Below are 23,456 nucleotides of genomic sequence, written 5' to 3'. Positions count from 1 at the left end.
GAGCCAAGTGAACCGAATTGGTTGAACCGAACCGACCAACTGACCTGGGTCGATTAAATCGAACCAAATGAACCGGTTTGGCTGAATCGGGCCTCATTGACTGAATCGGCTAATTAAGATGTTTTCTGAAAAATATAAACCCTAGTAGCCAAGCTTTAATGGAGAATGAAACACGAACCACAACAATGGAAAACAGAAACCCTAGCAAGATAGAGACGGCAACAAAGACTCCATGACAAATGGCGAACAACAGCAACTCTCGGCGGCTGACGGTGAGGTGCGATGACTAACGGCGAAGCGCAGCGGCGGACGACGACGTGCGGTGAAAGGCAGCAACGGGAAGCAAAACAGAAATCAGCCACAACAAATCCCGAGCTCGAGTCCTGTCGCAACAGCAGCGGATGACGGCGGCGACGATGCGTTGGCGAGCTAGGAGACTAATGGACACTTGAAAGAAGGTTTCCAAACTTCAAACCCTAGTGGGCACAAAACCCTAATGGGCACGAAATCCTAAGATCCAAAAAAACTTTTAGAGGAAACCTAGGTCTCTGATACCATGTAGAAACTAAGGTTTGAGAGAATCAGATCATTATAATTCTCATTACTGAAGTCTATATATATTGACAAATATACAAGGTTGACCAAATCCTAGAAAAGGAAGGTAAAGGACAAATTTCTTATCTAAAATTAGGAGATCTTGAGTTCAAACGGTTGCAACATCATTTTCTCTCCTATTCTCTCCTATTTACATTAATAGTTCGTGTGCTAAGTCTCGAGTAAATCAATATTTAAGTCCACACGTAATGGGGAGCAAGGAAGAAGCACGTCGATTGGTTGGTGTGGTCTTGGGCACAAATTGATATTGAAAACAGACCATTTGAGTTCGAATAAAATCGACTTGAAGGTTCGTATAAGTCGATTGATCGACTGACTAGCCGCTTATTTGTTGGTTGGTTTTGGCAGAAATCAAGACTGAGAGTGAGTAAGGTTGAGAGAGAGGCTATGGATGTCAAAGTGAGACAAAGGTATGGCGAGATGCAGGTAGGGCATACTGCCTAGTACGTGGCTGGGAGGACTAAGATGCTGGCAGATAACTTAGAGGGAGAGCAATTTCCAACGAATATCTGAGAGGGAGGTGGAGAGGACGGGTGTTGATGGATTTCTGTGTGGTTGGGAGTCAAAGAGGAGGGGTCTTTGAAGGAAGGGGAGAGTTAGAGGGGTGGGGAATTGAGGGGGAGGCAAGGCTGAGAGCCGTTGATTGAGTTCTTGTATGATCACTATGTTCGATTACCCTCTACCCTTACTTATGAACACTTGATAATTTCTAGCAGGTTCTCTTGATGTTGATCCAATTCAGTTCACCTTGCAACTTTCAGCAACTGATATTTCTCTTCTTGCTTCGATGAGATTCAAGTTACTTTTCACCTCTCATTTCTGAATTCTGTTCTTTCACTGCTATTGCCTAACTTATCATATTTTCAATTTGTGGGTTCCACTTCTATTTTGAATTTGAGCGTCATGGATCTATCCTCCATTTTTTTATCTTCTTTGATTCTACAATACTTCTCAATTTAAGCGTCAACCTTTTTATCCTTAGCTATTACTCTAAATCAAGACTCATCGCTGAATAAGTGTTCTGAGACCAAATTGTTAGGATCTTAATTAGAATAAAACAATACCTAAAATTTTATTATCTAGGAGAACTTTTTTTGTGGATGAAAAAGTCACAGTTCCATTTAGAAAAATGAAAGAATACAAAAGGGGCCAAATTAAAATAAGAAGAGGGAGTCCAGACAATTACAAAAAGGACTTCTAATTGGCATAAATCAACCTTACAAAATGCTTTATAAGTAGAGAAAAGAGAAGTTTGGAGGTAAGTATGCGCTCTTCTCTTTCCGTTCAAAGTCGTTCATCTCTGTAGTTCGTTTGTGTTTGAAGTTTGTCCATGGGGGATTTTAGTTCTGATACTAGCAAAACTCAGATTTTAGTTCCTTTATATCATTTTCGTTATGGAAATCAATAGATGTTGTGTGGAGAATACGCATTTCTGCTTAGTAGGTCATGAAATTCTTGATTCTATGGAAGCAAGGACATTCTTCTATTGGCTGATTGGATATTATGTGTTGAGTTTACGTTTGTGTTTTGATTGTGCTCAGAGTAACAGATGTTATTAAAATATCCATGCAGGGCTATTGTAATTTTCTACCAGAAGAGATATTGCTCGATGCTGTAGAAATTGGGCAGGTTGTTTACTTAATTTAAGTATGTAGCCTATTTCTGATGTATTTGAAGTTAGTTTCTATTTTGTTTAGAATTTAAAAGCACAGTTGGCATATTTCTTGTTATTGTTTTGATTTGGTGGAATGCATTATGCAGTTAAAGTTTAACTATTTTTGTTTTGTCAATAATCCTCTCAAATCTTTGATTCTATTGTCCGTTCGGCCTCTTCTTGGTGTATTAAGTTTATTCTTTTTTTTTTTTTTTCCTTTTAATTATTCTCTAACTACTACATTACAATTGGATTCTTGTTATAACTTCGACGACACTTCTTTTGTAGTTTCATTCATATGAATGAAATTGTCTCGTATCTAAAACATAAAAACGCTTTTCGGTGCGCTATGGAGCAACCTTTCTTACAGTTTTGACATTTGTTCCTGTCCTTTAAATTATGACATTGTCTTCAAAGAAACTTCAGTTTGATTGTGACCTAGTTGTAAACCAGCGTGTTTTGTGTTCTGGTTACACTCCAGTAATTTGGGTCATCTTTTTTATGCAGTTTTGTTTAAGTTGATGTCTTAGGTTTGGATATTTGTTCAAGCTAAACCACGTCTATATCTCAAATCATTAAGAGTTTTTTTTTTTGTTAATAAAGAATTTGTTATTTGATAGGAAACATAACGGAGTATATTAAACAAAAACAGGATCTATATGTGAAAAATGTTATCCTGATTTATATTTTATTTTCTTTATGGTATTGAACTCTATTTTGACTTGAGTACTCAATGTTTTGGCTGGGATGATGAGTATGTATACGTGAATTTGTATGAGTGGAAGAATTTGTGTGACATCATGATATATTTATCTTTTATCAGCTGTAATTATTTTAGAAATATTTTGCATTCATTTCTTAAGTTCAGCTTCTCTATGATGTGGAAGTTTATCTCTACCCAGAATAACAGTACAAAATTTTCCTCTCTTATACCAGAATGCTGTGACAGCGATTTGCAAAGAGGTGGATGCTTTAGTAAGAGAATGTGGGAAACCAAAAATGCTCGATGCAATTAAGCTTCCTCCTCCTCAGCTATATAAACATGTTGAAGTATGTATTTTGTTTCTCTGTCTCAGTGAATAAGGTTGCGGGTCAATCTTCTTTGCCTTCTGAAAAATACACTATGTTCATCGTATGCGTATGGTATATATACGATGTTAATGGGTTTGAGAGGGTGATACTACTCTTAATAACTTGAGGCTAAGATTTCTGAAACCCGATTCAACTCCAGAACTCATCCTGTCTAAATAACTAACATTCGCCTTAATAGAGCAATTTTCTTCAAAGTTCTCGAATATGTATTCGTGGGCAAGGAAAAATCGACTATCTTGTTGGAGATAAAAAAGTACTGGCCGCAAAAAAATTCTTTATTTACCTACTTTGGCCACTGAAAATATGGTAATGACTTGGTTAGTTAATTCCATGGATGACCATGCAAATTTATTTATTTATTTGATATGAAACAATTATTTCATTGATGGTATGAAATATACAAAAGGCCCCTAGGACAATTACAAGAAAGCCTTCCAATTAGTGATAAGGTCACTTAGAGAGTAGCTATTGAAGGGAGAATAGAAACATTTACACCAACTAAAAACTAAGGATAGAGACACCAGAGAGACATACACGAGAAAAGAGAGAAGAAATAAATTCTCAAATTGATTGATCAAAGATGAGGAATAGAGGCACTATTTATAGGTTACAAGAGGAAACAAAATCTAGGAATAGCCTCCTAACTTCCCTAACAAAAAAGGAGATTTATTTGCTAAATTTAAACACAAAATCTAAACAACTTTAAAACAACTTCTAACTAAGTCCACATAATCTTAACTTCTAACTAATTCAACACCCCCCCTCAAGCTGGACTATACAGATTGAACAGTTTCAGCTTGATCAACAACCTTTCAAATACGGGTCTCAAGAGTCCTTTTGTTAGGATATCTGCAACTTGATCTGATGATGGAACATACATCAGATTTATAATTTTCTCTTCAATCTTCTCCTTGATAAAATGCCTGTCAACCTCAACATGTTTAGTACGATCATGTGCACTAGATTGTGTGCAATAGCAATTGCAGCCTTGTTGTCACAATAGACTTCCATTGAACTATCAAACCTGATCTTGAGTTCTTGGAGGAGGAGTTTCAGCCACATTATCTCACAAATACCATGAGATAATGCCCTGAATTCAGCCTCAGCACTACTTCTTGCAACAACTGTTTGTTTCTTACTCCTCCATGTAACAAGATTACCCCATACGAAGGTACAATATCCTGTCGTAGATCTCCTATCTTGAATAGAACCTGCCCAATCAGCATCTGTAAACACCTTAATCTTTCTGTCATCATCCTTTCTGAAAAATAATCCAAGCCCTGGAGTTCCTTTAAGATATCTAAGAATATGATACACGGCTTCCATGTGTTCTTCAGTAGGAGCATGCATGTATTGACTTACAACACTCACTGCAAATGCAATATCCGGCCTAGTGTGAGATAAATAGATTAATCTTCCACAAGACGCTGATATCTCCCTTTATCAACGGGTACCCCATCTAGGCTCTCTCCCAACTTATGATTGGGACTTATTGGAGTATCAGATGGTTTACATCCAAGCATTCCGGTTTCCTTAAAGAGGTCTAGTACATATTTTCTTTGACACACAGATATACCAGTTCTGCTCCTAGCAACTTCCATCCCTAGAAAATACCGAAGTGTTCCCAGGTCCTTTATTTCGAACTCCTTTCCAAGTGCCTGTTTTAGTCTCTCTATTTCTTCATGATGGTCACCTGTGACAATAATATCATCGACATAAACAATGAGGATGGTGATCTTACCTTGAGAGTGCCTATAGAACATTGTATGGTCAGTTTGAGCTTGGGTATATCCTTGTTTACAAACAGCCTTTGAAAATCGCCCGAACCATGCACGTGGGGATTGTTTTAAACCATAGAGAGATTTCTTCAGCTTACACACCTTTCCATCATACTTATCAATGTCAAATCCAGGAGGAAGGTCCATGTACACCTCTTCTTCCAAATCTCCATTGAGGAATGCATTCTTGACATCCAGTTGTTGTAGTTTCCAATCCAGATTTGCAGCAAGAGACAAGAGGACACGGATTGTGTTTAATTTTGCAACGGGTGCAAATGTCTCCTGATAGTCTACCCCAAAAGTCTGAGAGTATCCTTTGGCCACCAATCATGCTTTATACCTTTCAATGGACCCATCAGCCTTATATTTGACAGTAAAGATCCATCGGCATCCTACCGTTGGTTTATCTTGAGGACGATCAACTACCGTCCACGTATCATTAAGCTTCAAAGCCTTCATTTCATCATCTACCGCATTTTTCCACTGTGGATTGCTCATAGCCTCTTGAATGGATTTTGGTACCTCATTGGCTTCCAGATTGAGAGCCAAGGTCTGAACTGCTGAAGATAAATGACTATAACCAATACAGTAGAGCCCTTCAAAGCCCTTCAAAGCCATCAGCATTGCCAATCGTCGTTCCCGTTATCAAGTCCTGAAACAAACACTTAGAGTCAGTGAACAGGGCTTGACACTTTAAATCATGAGTCAACTTTTGAACAGAAATTAGATTGCAACATAATTTAGGCACATGGAGCACTGAGTGCAATGTAATGTTTGAGCTAAGAATAACAGAACCAAAGCCCTTAATAATGGCCGATGACCCATCTGCAAGCTTGACATGTGTCTGAATCGGGTTGGGTGAGTACATGGTAAACATATCATGAAAAGCGGTCATATGATCAGTTGCACCCGAATCTAAGATCCACTAATCGGAATGCTGCTGACTTGTTAAAGCTGTACTAAAAATACCTCGTTGTGCCACAAAACTTGACGAAGGAGTAGACTCAACCGGCGGTGTTAAGAGGCGATAGAGCTATTCAAGTTGTGCCTTCGAAAATGGAGGGAGAGAGATGGCCAAATCTTGGGAGTTTGACACACTAGGGCCCACTTGATAGCCGGAGGAGCTGGTTCGAGAAGATGGAGTATTTGTAGGTGGAGGTGGCCGATAATCCCCTGATAAATTCTTCCGTTGAGGACGACCATGGAGTTCCCAACACCGATCTTTTGTATGGTTTGTGCGCTTACAATGATCACACCATAGGTTGTTTCGACGAGTAGATCGGGATGAAGGTGATGGTGGACCTCGTGCCGCCAGAGCTGATGATTCCAGTGGGAGGGACAGAGGTTTTGTGTGTGTATCACCCATCATCACACGTTTACGGCTTGACTCCCAGCGAACTTCTGCGAAGATTTCGTCAATGGCTGGGATTGGCTTTGTGGCAAGTAAGCGGCCACGCACATCATCTAGTTCCGGACGAAGACCTGCAAGAAAATCATAAATTCGTTCCTTCTCGACGTGTTTGCGGAAGCGTTCAGCATCCTTCGAGTTCTCCCATTCGAGATTGAGACATAAATCAAGTTCAGCCCACAACCTACGTAATGAGCTGTAGTATTGGGTGACATCAGATTCACCTTGTCGTAAGGAACGTGCCTTATTGCGTAATTCAAACAATTGAGCTGAGTTATCAAAATCAGAAAAAGCCATAGTGAGCGCATTCCAAAGATCCTTTGCTGTTGAGTAGAAGATGAAGGATTCTTTAATGTCCTCCTCCATCGAGTTAATGAGCCATGCCATGACCATTGAGTTTTGTGCATCCCACACGGAAAAAGAAGGGTCAGCTTCATCTGGTTCTGCTATCGTGCCATTGATGTACCCGAGTCGACTGCGGCCAGGAATAACTAGGAGGGCCGATCGAGACCGTTGCAGAAAATTTTTTCCGTTGAGTTTTGGACAGGTAATTTGGAGCGAAGTGTTTTCAGAGATAGAGATGTGAGGTGTCGTGGATGTGCTTTTAGGGAGAGAAATTGAGGTCGTATTTGATCCGTCGGAACTCTCATCCTTGCGCACATCAGTCATCATGGCTGTTTTAACCATTCTGGTGTCAATCTAAACCTAGCTCTGATACCATAAAAACTAAGGATAGAGACACCAGAGAGACATACACGACAAAAGAGAGAAGAAATAAATTCTCAAATTGATTGATCAAAGATGAGGAATAGAGGCACTATTTATAGGTTACAAGAGGAAACAAAATCTAGGAATAACCTCCTAACTTCCCTAACAAAAAAGAAGATTTATTTGCTAAATTTAAACACAAAATCTAAACAACTTTAAAACAACTTCTAACTAAGTCCACATAATCTTAACTTCTAACTAATTCAACACCAACCTTGAGCTAAAACAGTAGCTCTATCAAAAAGAGATTCGAAGGGAGGGTTTGTCATTAAAGATCCTATTGTTCCCCTCTGACCATAAACGGTAAGCCCAGATGAACTGGACCTAGAGAGTTGCATTATTTTTTTTGAAAGGATGACCAGACAAGAGATAGTCAAGGAAGGTTGAGGGATGGTTATTCAGGGCTGTTTCCACCCCAAAGTAGTTAGGAGTCTTCCCAAAACCTTGAAGCAAAATTGTAGTTTATGAATTATATGGAATGACCATGCAAATTATTTGTGTTATTTCTACTACTGCAAAGGAGTTATGAGATAAAGTAAATGAGATTGAGATGTATTCTAATTTGGGCAATTAGTCATAGGTATTTCAAATGACCTTAAAATTAAGTGGTTCTTTGAAAAGGATTTGGCAAGACCTAGACCTTTTTCATACTTATAAATGGAAATCTCTAGATGACACTAAACATCACATGAAAACAATAGAGGACGATTGAATTTACAATTTCCTTGCTGGTCGTAATGTGGAATTTGGTGAGGTAAGAGGTAGGATCATTGGTAGAAAGGCATCTGAAGTTCGAAGTGATGAGAGCCATCAAAATTTTATGCTTCGTAAGAAAAGTACAAGCAACACTATTGAAGGTTTTATGTTGGTGACGGAAGCAATTGCTAAGGGTATGAGAAATCTCGTGTCTAGTGTAATTATTGTAATACATTGCGGCACACGGAAACCTTTTGAAAACTTCGTGGGAAACCAGCCAATTGGAAGAATAAGAAACCAAGTGTGAAGAGTGGTGGTAACTTTTTCATTATTTGCAGAAGACTTACCAAGCAAAGCAAAATTTCATCACCTTCGTTAATATATATATATATTTTTTTTTTGATATCCGTGAGTGTCCGGGACAATTTACGCACACCTCGACTAATCTCATGAGACAATTGCATGACCCTCCAACATTTGGTGTCGGGAAACATATAGAAATTACTAATTCCTAAGGTGGGTGGCCATCATGGGGTTTGAACCCATTCCCCATTTATTAACCCTAACCCCTTTGGACCGATGGGCCACCCATGATGGTTTCACCTTCATTAATATAATGTGCGAAAGCCTGAAGAAATTCTTCTTCTGCATCAATACATGCCTTTGGTAGATTTTGTACATTTTCTTTTTAAGAGAACAATTCAAAGAAAATTACATTAGATTTGCACCTTCATTTAGGGTCCTTGAGAAAATGATGTCTTTGTCAAAATAGTCAACAAAACTAGAAAAGAAATCTCTCTACGAAACATAATTTTATTGAATTGGATCAATGCTTCCAATTGAAGGAATGAGCATCAGTTTTTTCACAACAAATAAATAGATTATTCCTCTCTTAGTTCCTATTTTTACATAAAAGAGCATATCTTTTTTATAGTGCTCACTATTGTTACTACATTTTCTTTTATATCCTTGCTACTGTAAACCGAGAAGAGTGATGGTAAATAATGCTTGTGTTATTGTCATTGTGATTCAATTACATGATTCAGTTACTTGAATGGTAATGTTACAGTCCGTCAATGGACACTATGGTGTTTGTTTCTAATATTGGAGCTTTCAAGTTCTTAGAATCTTTGAATTCTGCTTTATTATGATTTTTAAATGGAAGACATTTCACTAATCTTTTATGTCCGCTTGTTTTGTGGAATGCTCTTTATTCATATGATGGATGATTGCTAGAATAATTTTTCATGTAGGAAATTGCTGGAAATGAGATAGAAAAAGTCCTCCAAATTAGAAACAAAATTCCTCGAAGAAAGGCTCTCTCATCATTAGAAGAAAAAGTTATTACCATATTGACAGAAGAAGGTTACGTCAGTACAGATACTACTTCAGGGGGTCTAGAACCTATACCTGATTTGGTGGAGGATGAAGATGAGGATGATGAAGTGGTGGTTGATGGTGAAGTCGATGAAGGTGATGTCCATATAAAACCAACTTCACGCAAGCCTGTTCTGACAGTAATGCTCAACTCTTCTACCCTAGTTATATTTGGTTGTTTGGATAGTATTTGGTTATTTCTTCTAGTCTTCTTCTGTTCCAAGAGTAATGTGGACATAATATATGATTATAAACAAACCATCATAGCCCCAATAATATTTTTAATCTGAAATAACCCAATGCTTCACTGAGTAAATCAGTAAAATGCTTGCGTGAGGAGAGAATTTGCTCAAACCTCAAATATCAACCAAATTAGTGAAGTGCTTTTCTATATGTGAACCAACATCATGAATCTAAATCTCCTTCCAGCCACTTAAGTAGGATATGGCATCATATTTTAATGAGGGTAATTTCAAGTTTCTACTCGATAAATATAAAAAATCATTTGGATAAAACTTTGTTACTTCCAGTCACTGTGTCGTACTGCCTCATTTTTTTTATTTGATAATATATCTTATGTAGATTCTGCCTCTTTGTTCTGTTTCACACTGCTTCATTTTTTTATTTGATAATATTTTTTATATGGATATTGCCTATTTATTCTCTTATGGTTATAATTGTTTATTTTATTGGAAAACATTATGAAGTTTGGAAGGTGAATAAGTTCTTACCCTATATTTTGAATTTCATCGAATTAGATCTTAGACTCGGATAACTATTGCAACTATTACCTTTTGGCTTTTGTTAGGCTTCCGTTGCATTAGGCTTCTAAATTTAACAAAAAACCAAGTTAGAAATGTCCCAAAATCCACTAATTTCAACAGAGATCAAGCTCCAACAAATCAATTCACAAATCAAGCTCTAGTAAATCAATGATCTAGATTGACTGTGGAATAAATCTCCTAAAACTCCAATTTCAACAAAATTCCACTTTTAGCGTCTTCTTTCTACTCCATACTCCATCAATTTCATTGCAAATGTTCGATTGTAATCAATTGCAATGCATGTGGGAATTATTTTAATGAAGCATGAAAAAGGTAACACTTGGTACATATGTCAAAGTAAAGGTTCAATCGGATGAAATTGAAATTTTAGTACAAAAATTGACACACCTTGTTAACTTCGGGGTAAATTTTGAATGTTTTCCTATTTTGTTCTATTTTTAGTTGTCTTCACCACTAACTTGAAAGTGACACACTCAGGTTTTCCTTCGCGACCATATCTATTTGTATTTGTATTATGATGTGCTCTTCGTTAAGAAAATGTCTTCTTTTGGTTGCACTGTTTTTAGAATAGTTATCTTTTGTTAATTTGCATTCTTTCTTCATATGATTTTTTATATTATGTAGTTTCTTTAACACCATATGTTTCTATTTCTTATAGCTCTTTTCTGAGGTAGACGTGAAGTTAGTATTTAAAGAAGTGACATCCAAGTTTCTCAGGAGACGCATTGTGGAGGTATGATTGCTTTATACTCTATGGAATATGTTTTCCACAATGTAATCTTCATGTCGTACTTTAGCAAATGCCTCATGAATAGTAGGGAGAGGCTTTATCGGTAGGGTTCTACCTCTAACTTATCCAAATTTTTGTTGTCCCAACGTAAATTTGTAGATTTGATCTCTCCAAAATATTCTGGTAGATTTTGGTATTAGTTGCACATTATCAATCATAGCATTCATACATGTCTTCTTGCCATAACTGTGTAAGCACTCAAGTATAGTCTTAGTGGTAGCTCCCGTTCTTGAAATCATATAGTTTTCTTTCAATTTCAAAGAGCATTCCAGTATTTTCTGGATCAGAAAAATTTTCCATAATATTGCCCCTGATTTTCTTTGCCTTGAGCCTAAGTGAGAATTTTTCCCCACGTAAGTATGTATTGAAATAATTAACCAGGACAGTACCAGGCTATTGTCGACTTTACCTGCTTGAAATTTTGGGTCATCAGCGGTTGGTTGCTTTTAATATCCAAGTAGATACTGATCTTCTCCTTTCCAATTGAGCATGGATTTTGTTTTTTCACTATTCTGTGAAGCTTGTAGAATGAGAAAAACAACAGGATTTTTAGAGGGGTTGAGAGATATTGGGAAGAGGTTTGTGCCCTTACTTAGTCTCACATCTCTCTTTGGGCTTTTGTATCTAAATATTTATGTAATTAATCCTTAGGATTGTCCTTGTTAGATTGGAGCTCATTATTTTAGTTTGGCTCCTTTTGTTAGGCTATCTTTTTGTATGCCTTTTTGTATTATTTCATTCTTCTCAATGAAAGCATGGTTTTTGATAAAAATAAAAAATAGTAATAATAATAATAGGAGCATGGATTTCAACCATTGTAGATAGTTCTTCTCATTCAATTTATGGCCTGCAATTTGGATAATAGTGTTGTCAATATGGAGTGAATGTATTGAATTAGCTAAAATTGAATAATCTTGGTAGTGTTCTTTATCTCCATTTTTTGTTAATTACTCTTTCAATGATAGTTGTCATAATTGGGGGCTTTTATGCAATTTTGATGCTCTTCAAGTAGGAGGTTGTAATTTTATTTTATTTTACTTCTTATGGGAGTTGGTTATGTACAAGCATTATTGTAACTTTTCACTCATCGATGAAAAGTTTGTTCTTTATTAACAAGGAAAAAAAAGAAAAAAAACTCCTCTCCATTGAAAGTCTTTGTTTCTTTGTTTCTTTTTTTTTTTTTTTTCCTTTTTAACAAAATACAAGCTTTTTATTGATAAATACAAAGGAACAAAATGGCTCAAGGATACAAACTCCTGAAAGAGTGAAAAGAGAAAGAAAGACTAAAATAAGAGAATCAAAAGTCAAGGGGAGTCATAAAAATCGTTGTTTACTAGTGAAAGGTGATTTTGTAGCTCAAAGAACTTAGTTTGATATAGCAGAAGGTTTTCAGTAACCAAAATTATTCCCATGGCAATGTTTTCATATTCTCTCTGCATGTTACTGCTAGGGTGGAAGAAGAAGTGATGGGAGGACACCTGTTGAGATACGTCCAATTAACTCAAGATGTGGGTTACTTCCTCGGGCACATGGCAGCACACTTTTCACTCGTGGAGAAACTCAGGTTGTGACAATCATTATTGCATGTGTGTGGAAATCACTATTTCTATATTTTTGTATATGCTTATTTAGCACCAGATCATCGTGTGAATGTAAACGCCTCTTTGTAAATAATATAAATCAATCAAGGATCTTTTCTGCAACTTCTTTGGTTTTGCTACCTCTTTTATGTTCCTTATCTAGAAAAGAAAAGAGAGATGAATTAGGGTTCAATCCCAAAAAACTGGCTTTATTTGGCTTTTTAGTAGGAAAATCTTGTAGTTCCTTTTTGTTTGGTTTTCCATCCGTAACTGGCGAAACTAAATAAACTCTCAAGTCAGTCCTAAATAAAGCAAGGAATGGAAGGATGTTAAAGGCCAGTAATTCTTGCTCCTGCCCCTTGGTATGCCAGGATTGATTTGGTAGGCAGGAAAAGTATCAAGTCATAATATCGCCATATTTTCAATATTTATATGCTCTTTTTTCTTCAGTCACTTGCAGTGGTTACACTTGGGGATAAGCAAATGGCCCAAAGAGTGGACAACCTTGTCGATGTAGATGAGTTGAAGAGGTTCTACCTTCAGGTTGTTATAGATTTTTTAATTTTAATTTTAATTTTTTAATTTTTGTTGATCAAGTTTTCAACCTATCAACACTGCTTGCATATATCTGTATGACATCCAATTCTTTAACCATCATAAATTATTGTTTTCTTTAATTCCAATTTATCAAATCAGGTGTAGTGTCGTTTAATTTTAGAAATCCTTCTGCAAGCTTAAAAAGCCAAAGGCACAAGGCATTTTGTAGGAAACAGGATGTAGACACAGTTGGGGTAAATTTATTATTATTATTATTTCCAGAGAAGCAAAATTTCATTACATTAATGAAATTACAAAAGGAGGAAAACCTCCAAGGGTAATGGGGTCACAAAATATCCTGTCCAATTAGCAGAGAATAATTATAAAATAATTTGTCTAGCTTCCACCTAGTGGCAGCCGTATGCAAATTAAGGTCAAATAAATAAGCAAAGTTCCTCTCCTTTCCACAAAAGAATCTATTGTTTCTTTCTAGCCAAGTATTCCAAAGAAAGCCTCTAATCTGATTCAGCCATAAGGATGCTACACTTACAGGCTTCGAGGAACTTGTCCATCCATCAGGACTCAGGAGCTTATTCTAGTCTTATGAAGACCAGTTTCCCAAGAAGATATAATTTTTTTTGGGTACTCTTGGAATTTGTTGCTATTTTTGCATGACACTTCATTAGGCAATAGAAAGATTTTGGTCATTGCTTTTGGATCACCTTTTGTGTATCAATACCTCTGTGACTAAAGCTTTCATAGGAAAATTTTCATTTTTAGATATCTGCCTTCCATATGCTCTTGTAAAGAGGGATACTGATTTCTGTATGCTCTTATTATGACAAATCTAATCATGTTTATTGTGAAGAATTTTTTTTTGGAGTTATTTTAGACCTGGTAAACCAAAAATTATCAGTATTTATGGCTGTTCAATTTGCAATTTGTGCACAGTTGTCCCAGTTATCTCATTTACATATTCTTCAGATTTTAGTTTTGTGAGTTTATTATAACAAATGGCCTAATGTAATAACTATTATGTGGGGTGATTCTTACTAATATAATAACTATTATCCATATTTAGTACTCATTTCCCCCATCATGTGTTGGAGAAGTTGGGCGTATTGGTGCACCCAGCCGAAGAGAAATTGGTCATGGTACGCTTGCAGAGAGAGCACTTGAACCATCTTTACCTTCTGAAGATGATTTTCCTTATACCATACGTGTTGAGAGTACAATCACTGAAAGCAATGGCTCCTCGAGGTTAGCTGATTCACATGTTTTTGTGCTGTCAAAACATCTAAACTATGATATCTTTGTTCGTTATATTATATATAATTTTGAAAACTCTTTTTTTAATATTTATTAGTTTTCCATGTTAGCATGGCATCCGTTTGTGGGGGCTCTTTAGCTTTGCAGGATGCTGGAGTTCCAATAAGGTGTCCAATTGCTGGTATAGCAATGGGGTTGGTTCTTGATACAAAGGAATTTGGGGGAGATGGAACTCCACTTATTCTGTCTGACATAACAGGATCCGAGGATGCTTCTGGAGATATGGATTTTAAGGTATTATTTTTAAATTTAGAGCTTATTAGTTGATTTTTTACTGGGGTGGGCACGGTAGGGGGAGCAAAGCTCCAATTCCGTGTTATAAAAAAAAAAAAAATTTTTTGATGCAAAAAAGATTCCCATATATATGCAAAATATTAAGACGGTCGGTGGTTACTATCTCCAAATATTATGCATAAAATTGGTGGTTTACAGGTTGCTGGTAACGAAATGGGCATAACAGCATTTCAGATGGACATAAAGGTATGCTATTCTTAGATTTTATCTCACTTTCTCATTGATTTAGTTATATTTATGTCATTTTCTCTAAATATGTTCACTTGATATGGTTCAAAAGTCCACGAGAAGATAAGAATTTGTCTCAATATGATAGGTTGGAGGCATCACTATACCCATTATGAGAGAGGCGCTCCTGCAAGCTAAGGATGGCCGTAAGCATATTCTTGGTCAGTAAATCCTGATTTGATACTCCTTATTTAGAACTTTTTCATAGTTATGAATTTGTTGTTGAGGGAGAAATTTGATTACTTTCTCCCACAGAGCAATTTTGGCAGTTAGCAAAAGGTGGTTTTTTCTTAAAGAGAGAACTTTAAGATTTTTGGTTTTGCTAGGTTTACCTCTAATTTTCAATGTTTAATATATATTGTAAGTTGGTTATTGTTTTTACTCCTCACTAATGAGATTATTTCATATACTTGTACGCATTAGTTTTTTTTGTACTAAAAAAAAAAGATGACAAGTTTTTTGATTGCCTCAAGTGAGAGGCAACTAAAGAGCGATGCTTGATTGAAGCAAGCTTCCCATTAAATAATAAATCAGAAGTATAAATTTATATAGTAAATATACACAACTTACTAGAAAAACCTTTTGAAATTCCACATCCAGCTCGGGCTTCTCCTTTCAATTATAACTTCCTCCTTATTCCCTATGCTGATTTAATATCTCAGATATTTATCTCCCAGATATTTTATATCCATACCCATGAAATAAACCCGTGATCCAAACGGGCCAAAAATGAATGTTTAATGGGTAAGAATATAGAAGAAAATTTATGCAAATATCAGAAAATATACAAGGTTAACAAATAAAAGGAGTTAAAAGGATGTAAGCTCTCTGCCAGTATGGTCTTGATCAACAAGTGTAACAGACTTGAGATGGATAGAGAAGAATATCGCATTCCATTCTTGGACTGAATCTCAACAGTGTCCAATATAATATATATATATATATATATTTTTTTTTAAATTCTGTCTGACCCTCTAATCACCAATTTGTGGTGATCCATGGCATAAGTTTGTAAAGCTCTGTGATATTCCTGGAGTTTCACAATTTTACGTCGTTTTCAATTGACAGCTGAAATGTTGAATTCTTCTCCTCCACCTTCGAAAAGACTTTCACAATATGCTCCATTGATTCATGTCATGAAGGTTTGGCGATGCCCATCTTCGATGTTGTAGTTGTAGTTTGGCCTAGTATATTGATAATAAAACTTGATTTTTACTTCTTCCTTTTTTCTGATTCTTTGATAGGTCCAACCTGAAAAAATAAATCTAATCATTGGTAGCGGTGGAAAAAAAGTGAAGAGCATTATAGAGGAAACAGGAGTCGAGGCTATTGACACTCAAGATGATGGGATAGTATGTTCAGTTCAACTTCATTTAGCCAACTCTGACTCTTTTGGCCGCAACCTTGATATATTTCGCTTTTGTAGGTTAAAATTACTGCAAAGGATTTGTCGAGCTTGGAAAAATCGAAAGCTATTATTAGCAATCTGACGATGGTTCCAACTGTGGGTGACATCTATAGGTAATTTTACTTCTCCAAATAATTCTTAACATCGTTTTACTTTCAAGGAAGGTTCCATGTGTATTCAAGGACTTCTACTTGGGATGGTTTATACTTCAGTTGACTTAGGCTTCACATGATTTCATTTTCTCTCGCAATAAATTACTACTTATATTAAAATGGGTTGGTGTTTTTTGTTTTTTTATTTATTTATTTTTAAATCTTGCTGTAAGGAGTTATATTTATGAGAAAATGAGTACTTGTCAATTATTGAAATTTTGATAAGCTTCACTTGATTTTTAATCTTTGTCAAATTTTTATGCTTTTTTGCAAGTTTTGGTCACCATATCTGTCATCTTACAATATTTTTTTCTAATTGTTCTTCTTTTCTGGTAAATGCATATGTAGAGCCTTTTTCTAGCTCTTTTCTTGGAAGAATTTCTTGTCCTCTTCTCAGATATCAATATAATGGTTTCTTACCAAAATAAACAAATAAATAACTATAACGGTAAATATAATTATATATTGTTTACTGTTTAGGATCATGAAATGTAAGTTGAGTCCTCTTCTATTGACTAGCTATACATAGAAAAAAATTCCAAAAATATTTAGTCTAAAAAAATTAACAATAGGAGCTCTCTTTTTTGTGTAACAGTAAATTTAAATTATTAAAATACAAAGAAATAAGTACTACTGTTAATAAAAATGCAAATGATATATGATCTACAGATCTTCTACTTAATAAGAAATAAATTAATATTAAAAACAACAGAAATATATTTGAAGATGATAGGAATCACCCTTAGGGTAATAAAGGGATATTATTAGAGTATCGAGGGTACCTTAGTAATTAGATAGGAAAGTGGTTAGGGAGTGTTGTTATAAATAGAATGGAGGTGCAAGGATGAAGGTATCCAATGGAGTGAATATGGTTTAGGCTTGAGTAAGAATACTCAGGAGAGGAGGGGAGGGTCCAAGTACCTCAAATTACTTGGTAGTTCTAGTATTTCTTGTTTGGGTTCTAACGGAAGATAAATCAATGATGTTCTCTATATATGTGCATGCTGTATGGATTATCAAATATTACTAAAATAATATTTTGTTAGAATTGAGATGAAGAATTAATGATATACTTGCAAACCATTTGTATAAGTGTATAACCTAATGGGTATTTTGTAATTTTTTATTTTTTTGGATTCATGTGTATTTTGTAATTTAGTCCCATAATTTGATGTTGGAAATTTTAATAATGCCAAGGACAATATTGTCAAGTAATTGTATTTGTTATCCGATAACCATAATATTGTTGATACCAATTTAACATGGACAATATTTTAAGTTTTAAATATACTGCATTCTATTCAAACTCCAACATGTAAATCAAATAATATTCAAAACCAACAAAAGGAAAAATAACTTTTTTCTTTCATTTAAAATTAACCCTTTATTTTATATATAAAAAAAAATTTGTTGTTGAAAATAATTATTTTGATGATTCTCCATAAAAGTTCAAAATTTCTAGTTTTTCGTGAGTTTTGAAATTGTATATATATTTTTAAAATATTTTTGAGATTGATCAATTATGATATAAATTGGTTTTATGTGTCATTGTTATAAATTTACCAGTGTTATCTATTAAAACTCATAGTTCTCTTTTTTTTTTTAAAAAAAAAAAAAGTTTAGTTTAAAGACTCTTAAAAATGCCTTAGAGTTCTCTGACACATACACTTTTTATGTATAAAATGTTGATGTGATGGATATTAAAGTATCCAAATGATTGTAACTTTATACAGAACTTTGATTATTTACTTTTCTGTGCATTTTGTTAAATATATATAAATATATGAAGAAAAGTTCTAAGAATCATGTAATCATTTTGAACACGAGAGCTTAATGAGCTTTTTTCGTGCAATTGTTGGCTCATTCATTACTCTGGTACAGTGCTTCTGCAGATCTCTTTATTTTCAAAGTTATTGTGATCGGGTTAAAAAGTATTGATTAAAGATTAAATTTAGCATAATACATCAACTTAAGCTTTTAAGTTCCGCTGTGATTTAACATGGAATTAGAGGAGGTCTAGTCTTCAAACCCCTGTAATGTCATTTTCTCTCCCATTAATATTGATTTGACTTGTTGAACATAAGCAGCAAGCACACAAATGAGGGAGAATATTAAAGTATTGATAAAATATTAAAGTTACTGTAACTCATCAACTTAAGCTTTTGAGTTGAGTGATGACTTAACATGAATAAAGTTTCATACTTATAAATCTATCAATTGCTGCAGTGTCCTCTATATTAAACAATTTATATTTTATTTGAACAAAACTACTGGAGTTTTACCTCGGACTCTCTTTCTTTTTCCTTCCAGGAACTGTGAGATAAAGACGGTTGCTGCTTACGGTGTTTTTGTTGAGATAGCACCTGGACGAGAGGTAATGCCTGGCAGAAACTTGAAACTGTTTTTATGCATAAATGATGGCAGAAACCTTTATGAAGTATAATTAGTAGTGATTTTGTAATTTTTAGTTTGAGTTTGTTAGTTGTTATTTAGTTAGTTGGGTTGTTAAGTTGATTGTACGTTTGTTTGTGATTGGATTGGTGGGCTTAAATCCTCTGTAAATTGAGTCGAGGGTTAATTTCTTGTATTAGCAAGCTTTTTAAAACTTCAAGAATTCTCACTGGTAGTCTCTATTATTATACACATCTTGCTGATACAAAAGATTAGCCCTCAATAAAAGAGAGGATGTAAACCCAGTTATCCAATTACTAACAAACTACTTAACAACCCAACTATTAACCAATTATCAACTGACAAACTCAAACAAACAATTACGAAAGTACTACTAATTACACTGCATTTCTTTTAGAGAGATTCTTTGCTGTGCTGATAATTTTCTTAGTCAGTTGAGCTAACATGTATGACAGAAAATGAGATCCTTGATTAGGACAATGAATCCTTCAAATCTCTACTATGATTGGTGATACTTTTCATTTTGGGTCTAAGCTCGCATATATTTATGTATGGATTCTATCAAGAGAATTTAAGTCAATGTAAGACATTTTTCCTTACCTATAAACCCCCGAACTCCCTCACTTTCAGCTGATGTGGAATTACCTACATTAACTAGTAACTAGAATGCTCATTGCTAGAGCAACATCATTACAACTTGATGAATATATTATTTATTAACTTACTAATTTTTTGGAAGTTTCTTGATCTACCCATCTTTGTTGTAAATTTACTGAGATGTGTGTGCTTGTACCCTACAATGTACCATTCCAGTTTTGTTCGATGTATCTAGAGTACATATCCTTGAAACAAACTAGTATCTTATTTTGGTTCTGCTCACCCCTAAATAAAGGTAATATCTTGCCTTAGATCTATACTTTCAAATTTATCTTTACGAAGTTTTCAAACTCTTAGGTTCTATGGTAATGCTATCAATTAAACTTATATTGTCATTATAAACAATGAGATTGATGAACTTTTTCTCCTTGTTTATAAAATTAGCAATTTGTTACATAATTGTTTATTTTTAAAAGCCTTATTTCCCATTTCCTTTCTTGTCATATTTTAGTTTCTGACTTTCGTAAAACCATTTTATGCAAAACTAGACGGTCCCTTGACTTGTGCCTATTATAAGTTTTCTTGCAGGGACTTTGCCATATTAGTGAGTTGAGCTCAGATTGGTTGGCAAAGGCAGAAGACGTGAGTAAATTTTTTCTGTTTTTTTTTTTTTTGACTCTTGCCAATGTTCTTTCAGTCAAAGTTGTGAAGATTATGACATTTTAGATAAAAAGTTTTTTTTTTTTCTTTTTCCTGTGGCAGGCTTTTAAAGTTGGAGACAAAATTGATGTCAAACTCATTGAGGTTAGATTCTATGCCCTAGAGGTGTTCTGAGATTTTATGGAATTATTGATTGTTTCCAAGTTATAACTTATATAGTCTTCACCTACTTAATTTATTCATAAAAAAAAAGTATAAATTGGTTTTTACTTAGTTTGGAGTTGACATCCTCCTATAAATAGAGGAATAGTCCCTTGCATTTTCAATAGTTTTGGTTAATGAATAAAGATTTTGTAGAGTATTTCTTAGGATTAAAGCTAGATTGTATTATCAAATCCCATAATTTCAAATGTTCTATTTACATCCTTGAACGTTACATAAAATTCATTTTGGTCTCTACATATTAAGTTTTCATATTGCATTTAGAAGAAATTTTGCATATCACATGGACTTATATAAACTATGTGTATCAAGTCTTCTAACATATTGTCTATTTTTTTTTTCTGAAATATATAGTCTAAAATTTTTGTTAAATGCAATAAAGAAAAATTAATGCTACTAGAACTAAAATATAAAAGTAGAAAGTTGAAAGGTAATAAATATAAAAGTTCAAGTACAAAAATAGTATTTAGACCTACTCTAGTAATCATAAGAGATTCAATTTTATTCTTTAAGTAGAGCTTTTTTGTAACCCTTCACCGGGTTCTCTCCCTTTTTGTAATTTCATCTCATCAATGAAATTGTTTCTTCTAAAAAAATTCTTTAAATAGAATGCCTACTTAATTATCATATAAATGCTACAAATATTTGAGAAACAAGTACTAGTAGGAAATGTGAAATCTAAGAACAGCTCTGCTAACTATTGGTTTCTTTCTTAATATTGTTATGTTATGTAACATTCAAAGTAGGGCTGAGTTTCAATCTTAGAAATATTTAGTTTTAATCACCAACTTTAAAAGTATAAATAGTATACTAATAGCCCAATCTATACTTGCTTTTAGCTACCTCTCATAAGAAAATTATCCCACAAACAATGAGAAGGAAATTGCAGAGTAACAAATAACATAAAAGCAGATTCATTAAATGATCCTAATCAGTGATCAAAATGTACAAGGAAGATAGTGATAAGGAATCTATCCCACAAACAATGAGAAGGAAATTGCAGAGTAACAAATAACATAAAAGCAGATTCATTAAATGATCCTAATCAGTGATCAAAATGTACAAGGAAGATAGTGATAAGGAATCTATTCCTAGCATGACTCGGAACTAGATTTCAAAAACTTTCTCCTATAATGAGAATCAGAAAGGAAGAATAGTTGCAGAAAGTTTAAGATAAAAGAACAGAGAAAAGTTTGTTTCTTGTTAAAAAATAATTAAATAAATAAAAGGATCTAGAAGCTAAAACAAATATATATATATACACACACTACGTCGGCAACATTCTTAACTTTTTCTATTAATCCCCAATTACTGTGAATAAGAAATGAAGAATAGTTGCAAAAAATTTTAGATAAGGAGCATCATCTAGAAACTAGAAACAAAATAATGTCGACAAGATTTCTAACTCCTAGGATTAATTCAACGGTACAAGCTTATTTTATAGGCTTTTCTGTTTGCTTGCTGGAGAATTCTTCTTGTTGGCTCACTTTTTTTGCAACTTCAATATATGGTATCTGTTATTAGAAACATTTAGAAAGACAAATACGAGGAAGATGTTGATAATCATAGGTCCTTTTGGAGTAAATGTTAAATGATATTGTATTTATTTAGCTCTTAATTATCACAATGATATAGGTAAATGAGAAGGGGCAGCTCCGCCTTAGCCGTCGTGCACTGCTTCCTGATGCTGATCAGGATCCCAGTTCAAAGGAGAATACAGATAACCCCTCCAGAAACAAGAGTGCAGTTCAAAAGGGCCCTGATAAAGCCACATCAAAGAGAGCTGGAAGGGAGAACATTGAACAAACTAATGTTAAAGTGAGTAATTCATTGGAGGATGCTGCAAAACTGCAAAAGAAATTTATACGGAAAGAAGTAAGCGCAACCAAAGACAGACCTATAAGCAAAGAAAAGACGAAAAGCACAAGCAGTTAGTAGTATCTCCAATGCCAAACTTCAGTGAATGAAAAGGCTGTATTCATATGGGCTTATTATTTGTGTTATACACAAATTGTTTGTTGGTGTTGGTTCTGCAAGCAAGAAAATTTGAGCTGGAAGGGCCACACAACTTCAAGATTACCAAGGTAAATCCTCTTTGTCCTTTTTAGTATGTTTCTTTCTTACTAGATGTGCTACAAGTTTTTAGCCATGTATCCACAACTTGCTAGTTTAGTTCATATTGTTTCCCAAACTTATTTGGGTGCATGAAAATTTTGACAGGAATAACGAAAACTGTGGTTTTTGTCCCAATGACCTTGATTGACATGAATGTACAGAAATGCGACAGTAGCAGGAGCAAACGTGTATACTCATGTTTTTTACGAGTCGAAAGGAGATCTATTAACGTAACGGTACAGCTGCTGCAGAGTAAGCAGAAGCTCGTCCCAGAATTCCTATCTTTTGGTCCCTAACTTTTGGGTAAACATTTATTCATATGAAGATTACTGCATGTCCTATTCGACTCTTTGATAGAGCTTTCGTAATGGAATAGATATGGACACATGGAAATGAATCCCTTATGTTCTTGGAGCTTTTGGTTTGTTTTTTGTTTCCATAGATTAGGATCTATATTTTTTTTATTTACAAGTTTCTGCATTTTCATGAAATTTTTTTAGAAAATATTAAATATTCAATTCATACTTCAATTAAATTGTTGGCAAACAAAACTTAATAATATTCTTGTATCTTAAAGACTTCATTGTAGAAAATGGAAGAAGAGAATTAATCTTTGTTGGCTGCATGGTTTAGAGTAAATTGATTTATTATTTTCTTTTGCTTACTAATATATATGGAGAAAATGTTGTACAAGGCTACCAAAGTATGAAATTTATTTGAAAATATTAGGGTTGCGAAGTATAAGTGTTGTCTCGAACTATTCTTGTATATTGGCATGTTCGAAATCTTTTATCATACTTTTTGTTCAATGACTATCACACTTCAATTTAATTGCATAACAATCAAACAAATTATAAATCACAGAAATAATTAAGGGTTGGTTTGATAATCATTTCGTTTGGTTGGTTTGATAATCATTTCGTTTTTTATTTTTGGTGGTTATTTGATAATCAATTCAA

At 34.4% G+C, this 23,456-nt stretch overlaps 1 protein-coding gene across 4 annotated transcripts in view; it reads left to right on the top strand.

The window, feature by feature from the left end:
• The window catches only part of RIF10 (polyribonucleotide nucleotidyltransferase), a 47,584-nt gene extending 24,673 nt beyond the window's left edge, over positions 1-22,911 (top strand). The window contains exons 8-25 of one of the 4 annotated variants that reach the window (XM_088123699.1): positions 2,188-2,244; positions 3,206-3,319; positions 9,265-9,528; positions 10,832-10,906; positions 12,414-12,527; positions 12,994-13,086; positions 14,162-14,340; positions 14,460-14,643; positions 14,842-14,889; positions 15,020-15,092; positions 16,000-16,073; positions 16,176-16,283; positions 16,358-16,452; positions 18,802-18,865; positions 20,089-20,142; positions 20,263-20,304; positions 22,018-22,466; positions 22,659-22,911. In XM_088123699.1, coding sequence (XP_087979825.1) covers positions 2,188-2,244; positions 3,206-3,319; positions 9,265-9,528; positions 10,832-10,906; positions 12,414-12,527; positions 12,994-13,086; positions 14,162-14,340; positions 14,460-14,643; positions 14,842-14,889; positions 15,020-15,092; positions 16,000-16,073; positions 16,176-16,283; positions 16,358-16,452; positions 18,802-18,865; positions 20,089-20,142; positions 20,263-20,304; positions 22,018-22,317 — 1,938 coding nt within the window. In that variant the 3' untranslated portion in view covers positions 22,318-22,466; positions 22,659-22,911. Of the gene's footprint in view, positions 1-2,187; positions 2,245-3,205; positions 3,320-9,264; positions 9,529-10,831; positions 10,907-12,413; positions 12,528-12,993; positions 13,087-14,161; positions 14,341-14,459; positions 14,644-14,841; positions 14,890-15,019; positions 15,093-15,999; positions 16,074-16,175; positions 16,284-16,357; positions 16,453-18,801; positions 18,866-20,077; positions 20,143-20,262; positions 20,305-22,017; positions 22,467-22,602 lie in introns of those variants that run through there. The other 3 variants (XM_022292060.2, XM_088123700.1, XM_022292061.2) reach the window with 3 other exon arrangements.
• The last annotated feature ends 545 nt before the right edge of the window (positions 22,912-23,456 follow it).

The sequence above is a fragment of the Momordica charantia genome, assembly GCF_013281855.1.
Source record: "Momordica charantia cultivar OHB3-1 chromosome 5 unlocalized genomic scaffold, Mcharantia_2.0 BLBB01000005.1, whole genome shotgun sequence".
NCBI lineage: Eukaryota > Viridiplantae > Streptophyta > Magnoliopsida > Cucurbitales > Cucurbitaceae > Momordica > Momordica charantia.
The sequence above is the reverse complement of the archived record's forward strand: the minus strand, read 5'-3'. Positions and strand labels throughout refer to the sequence as shown.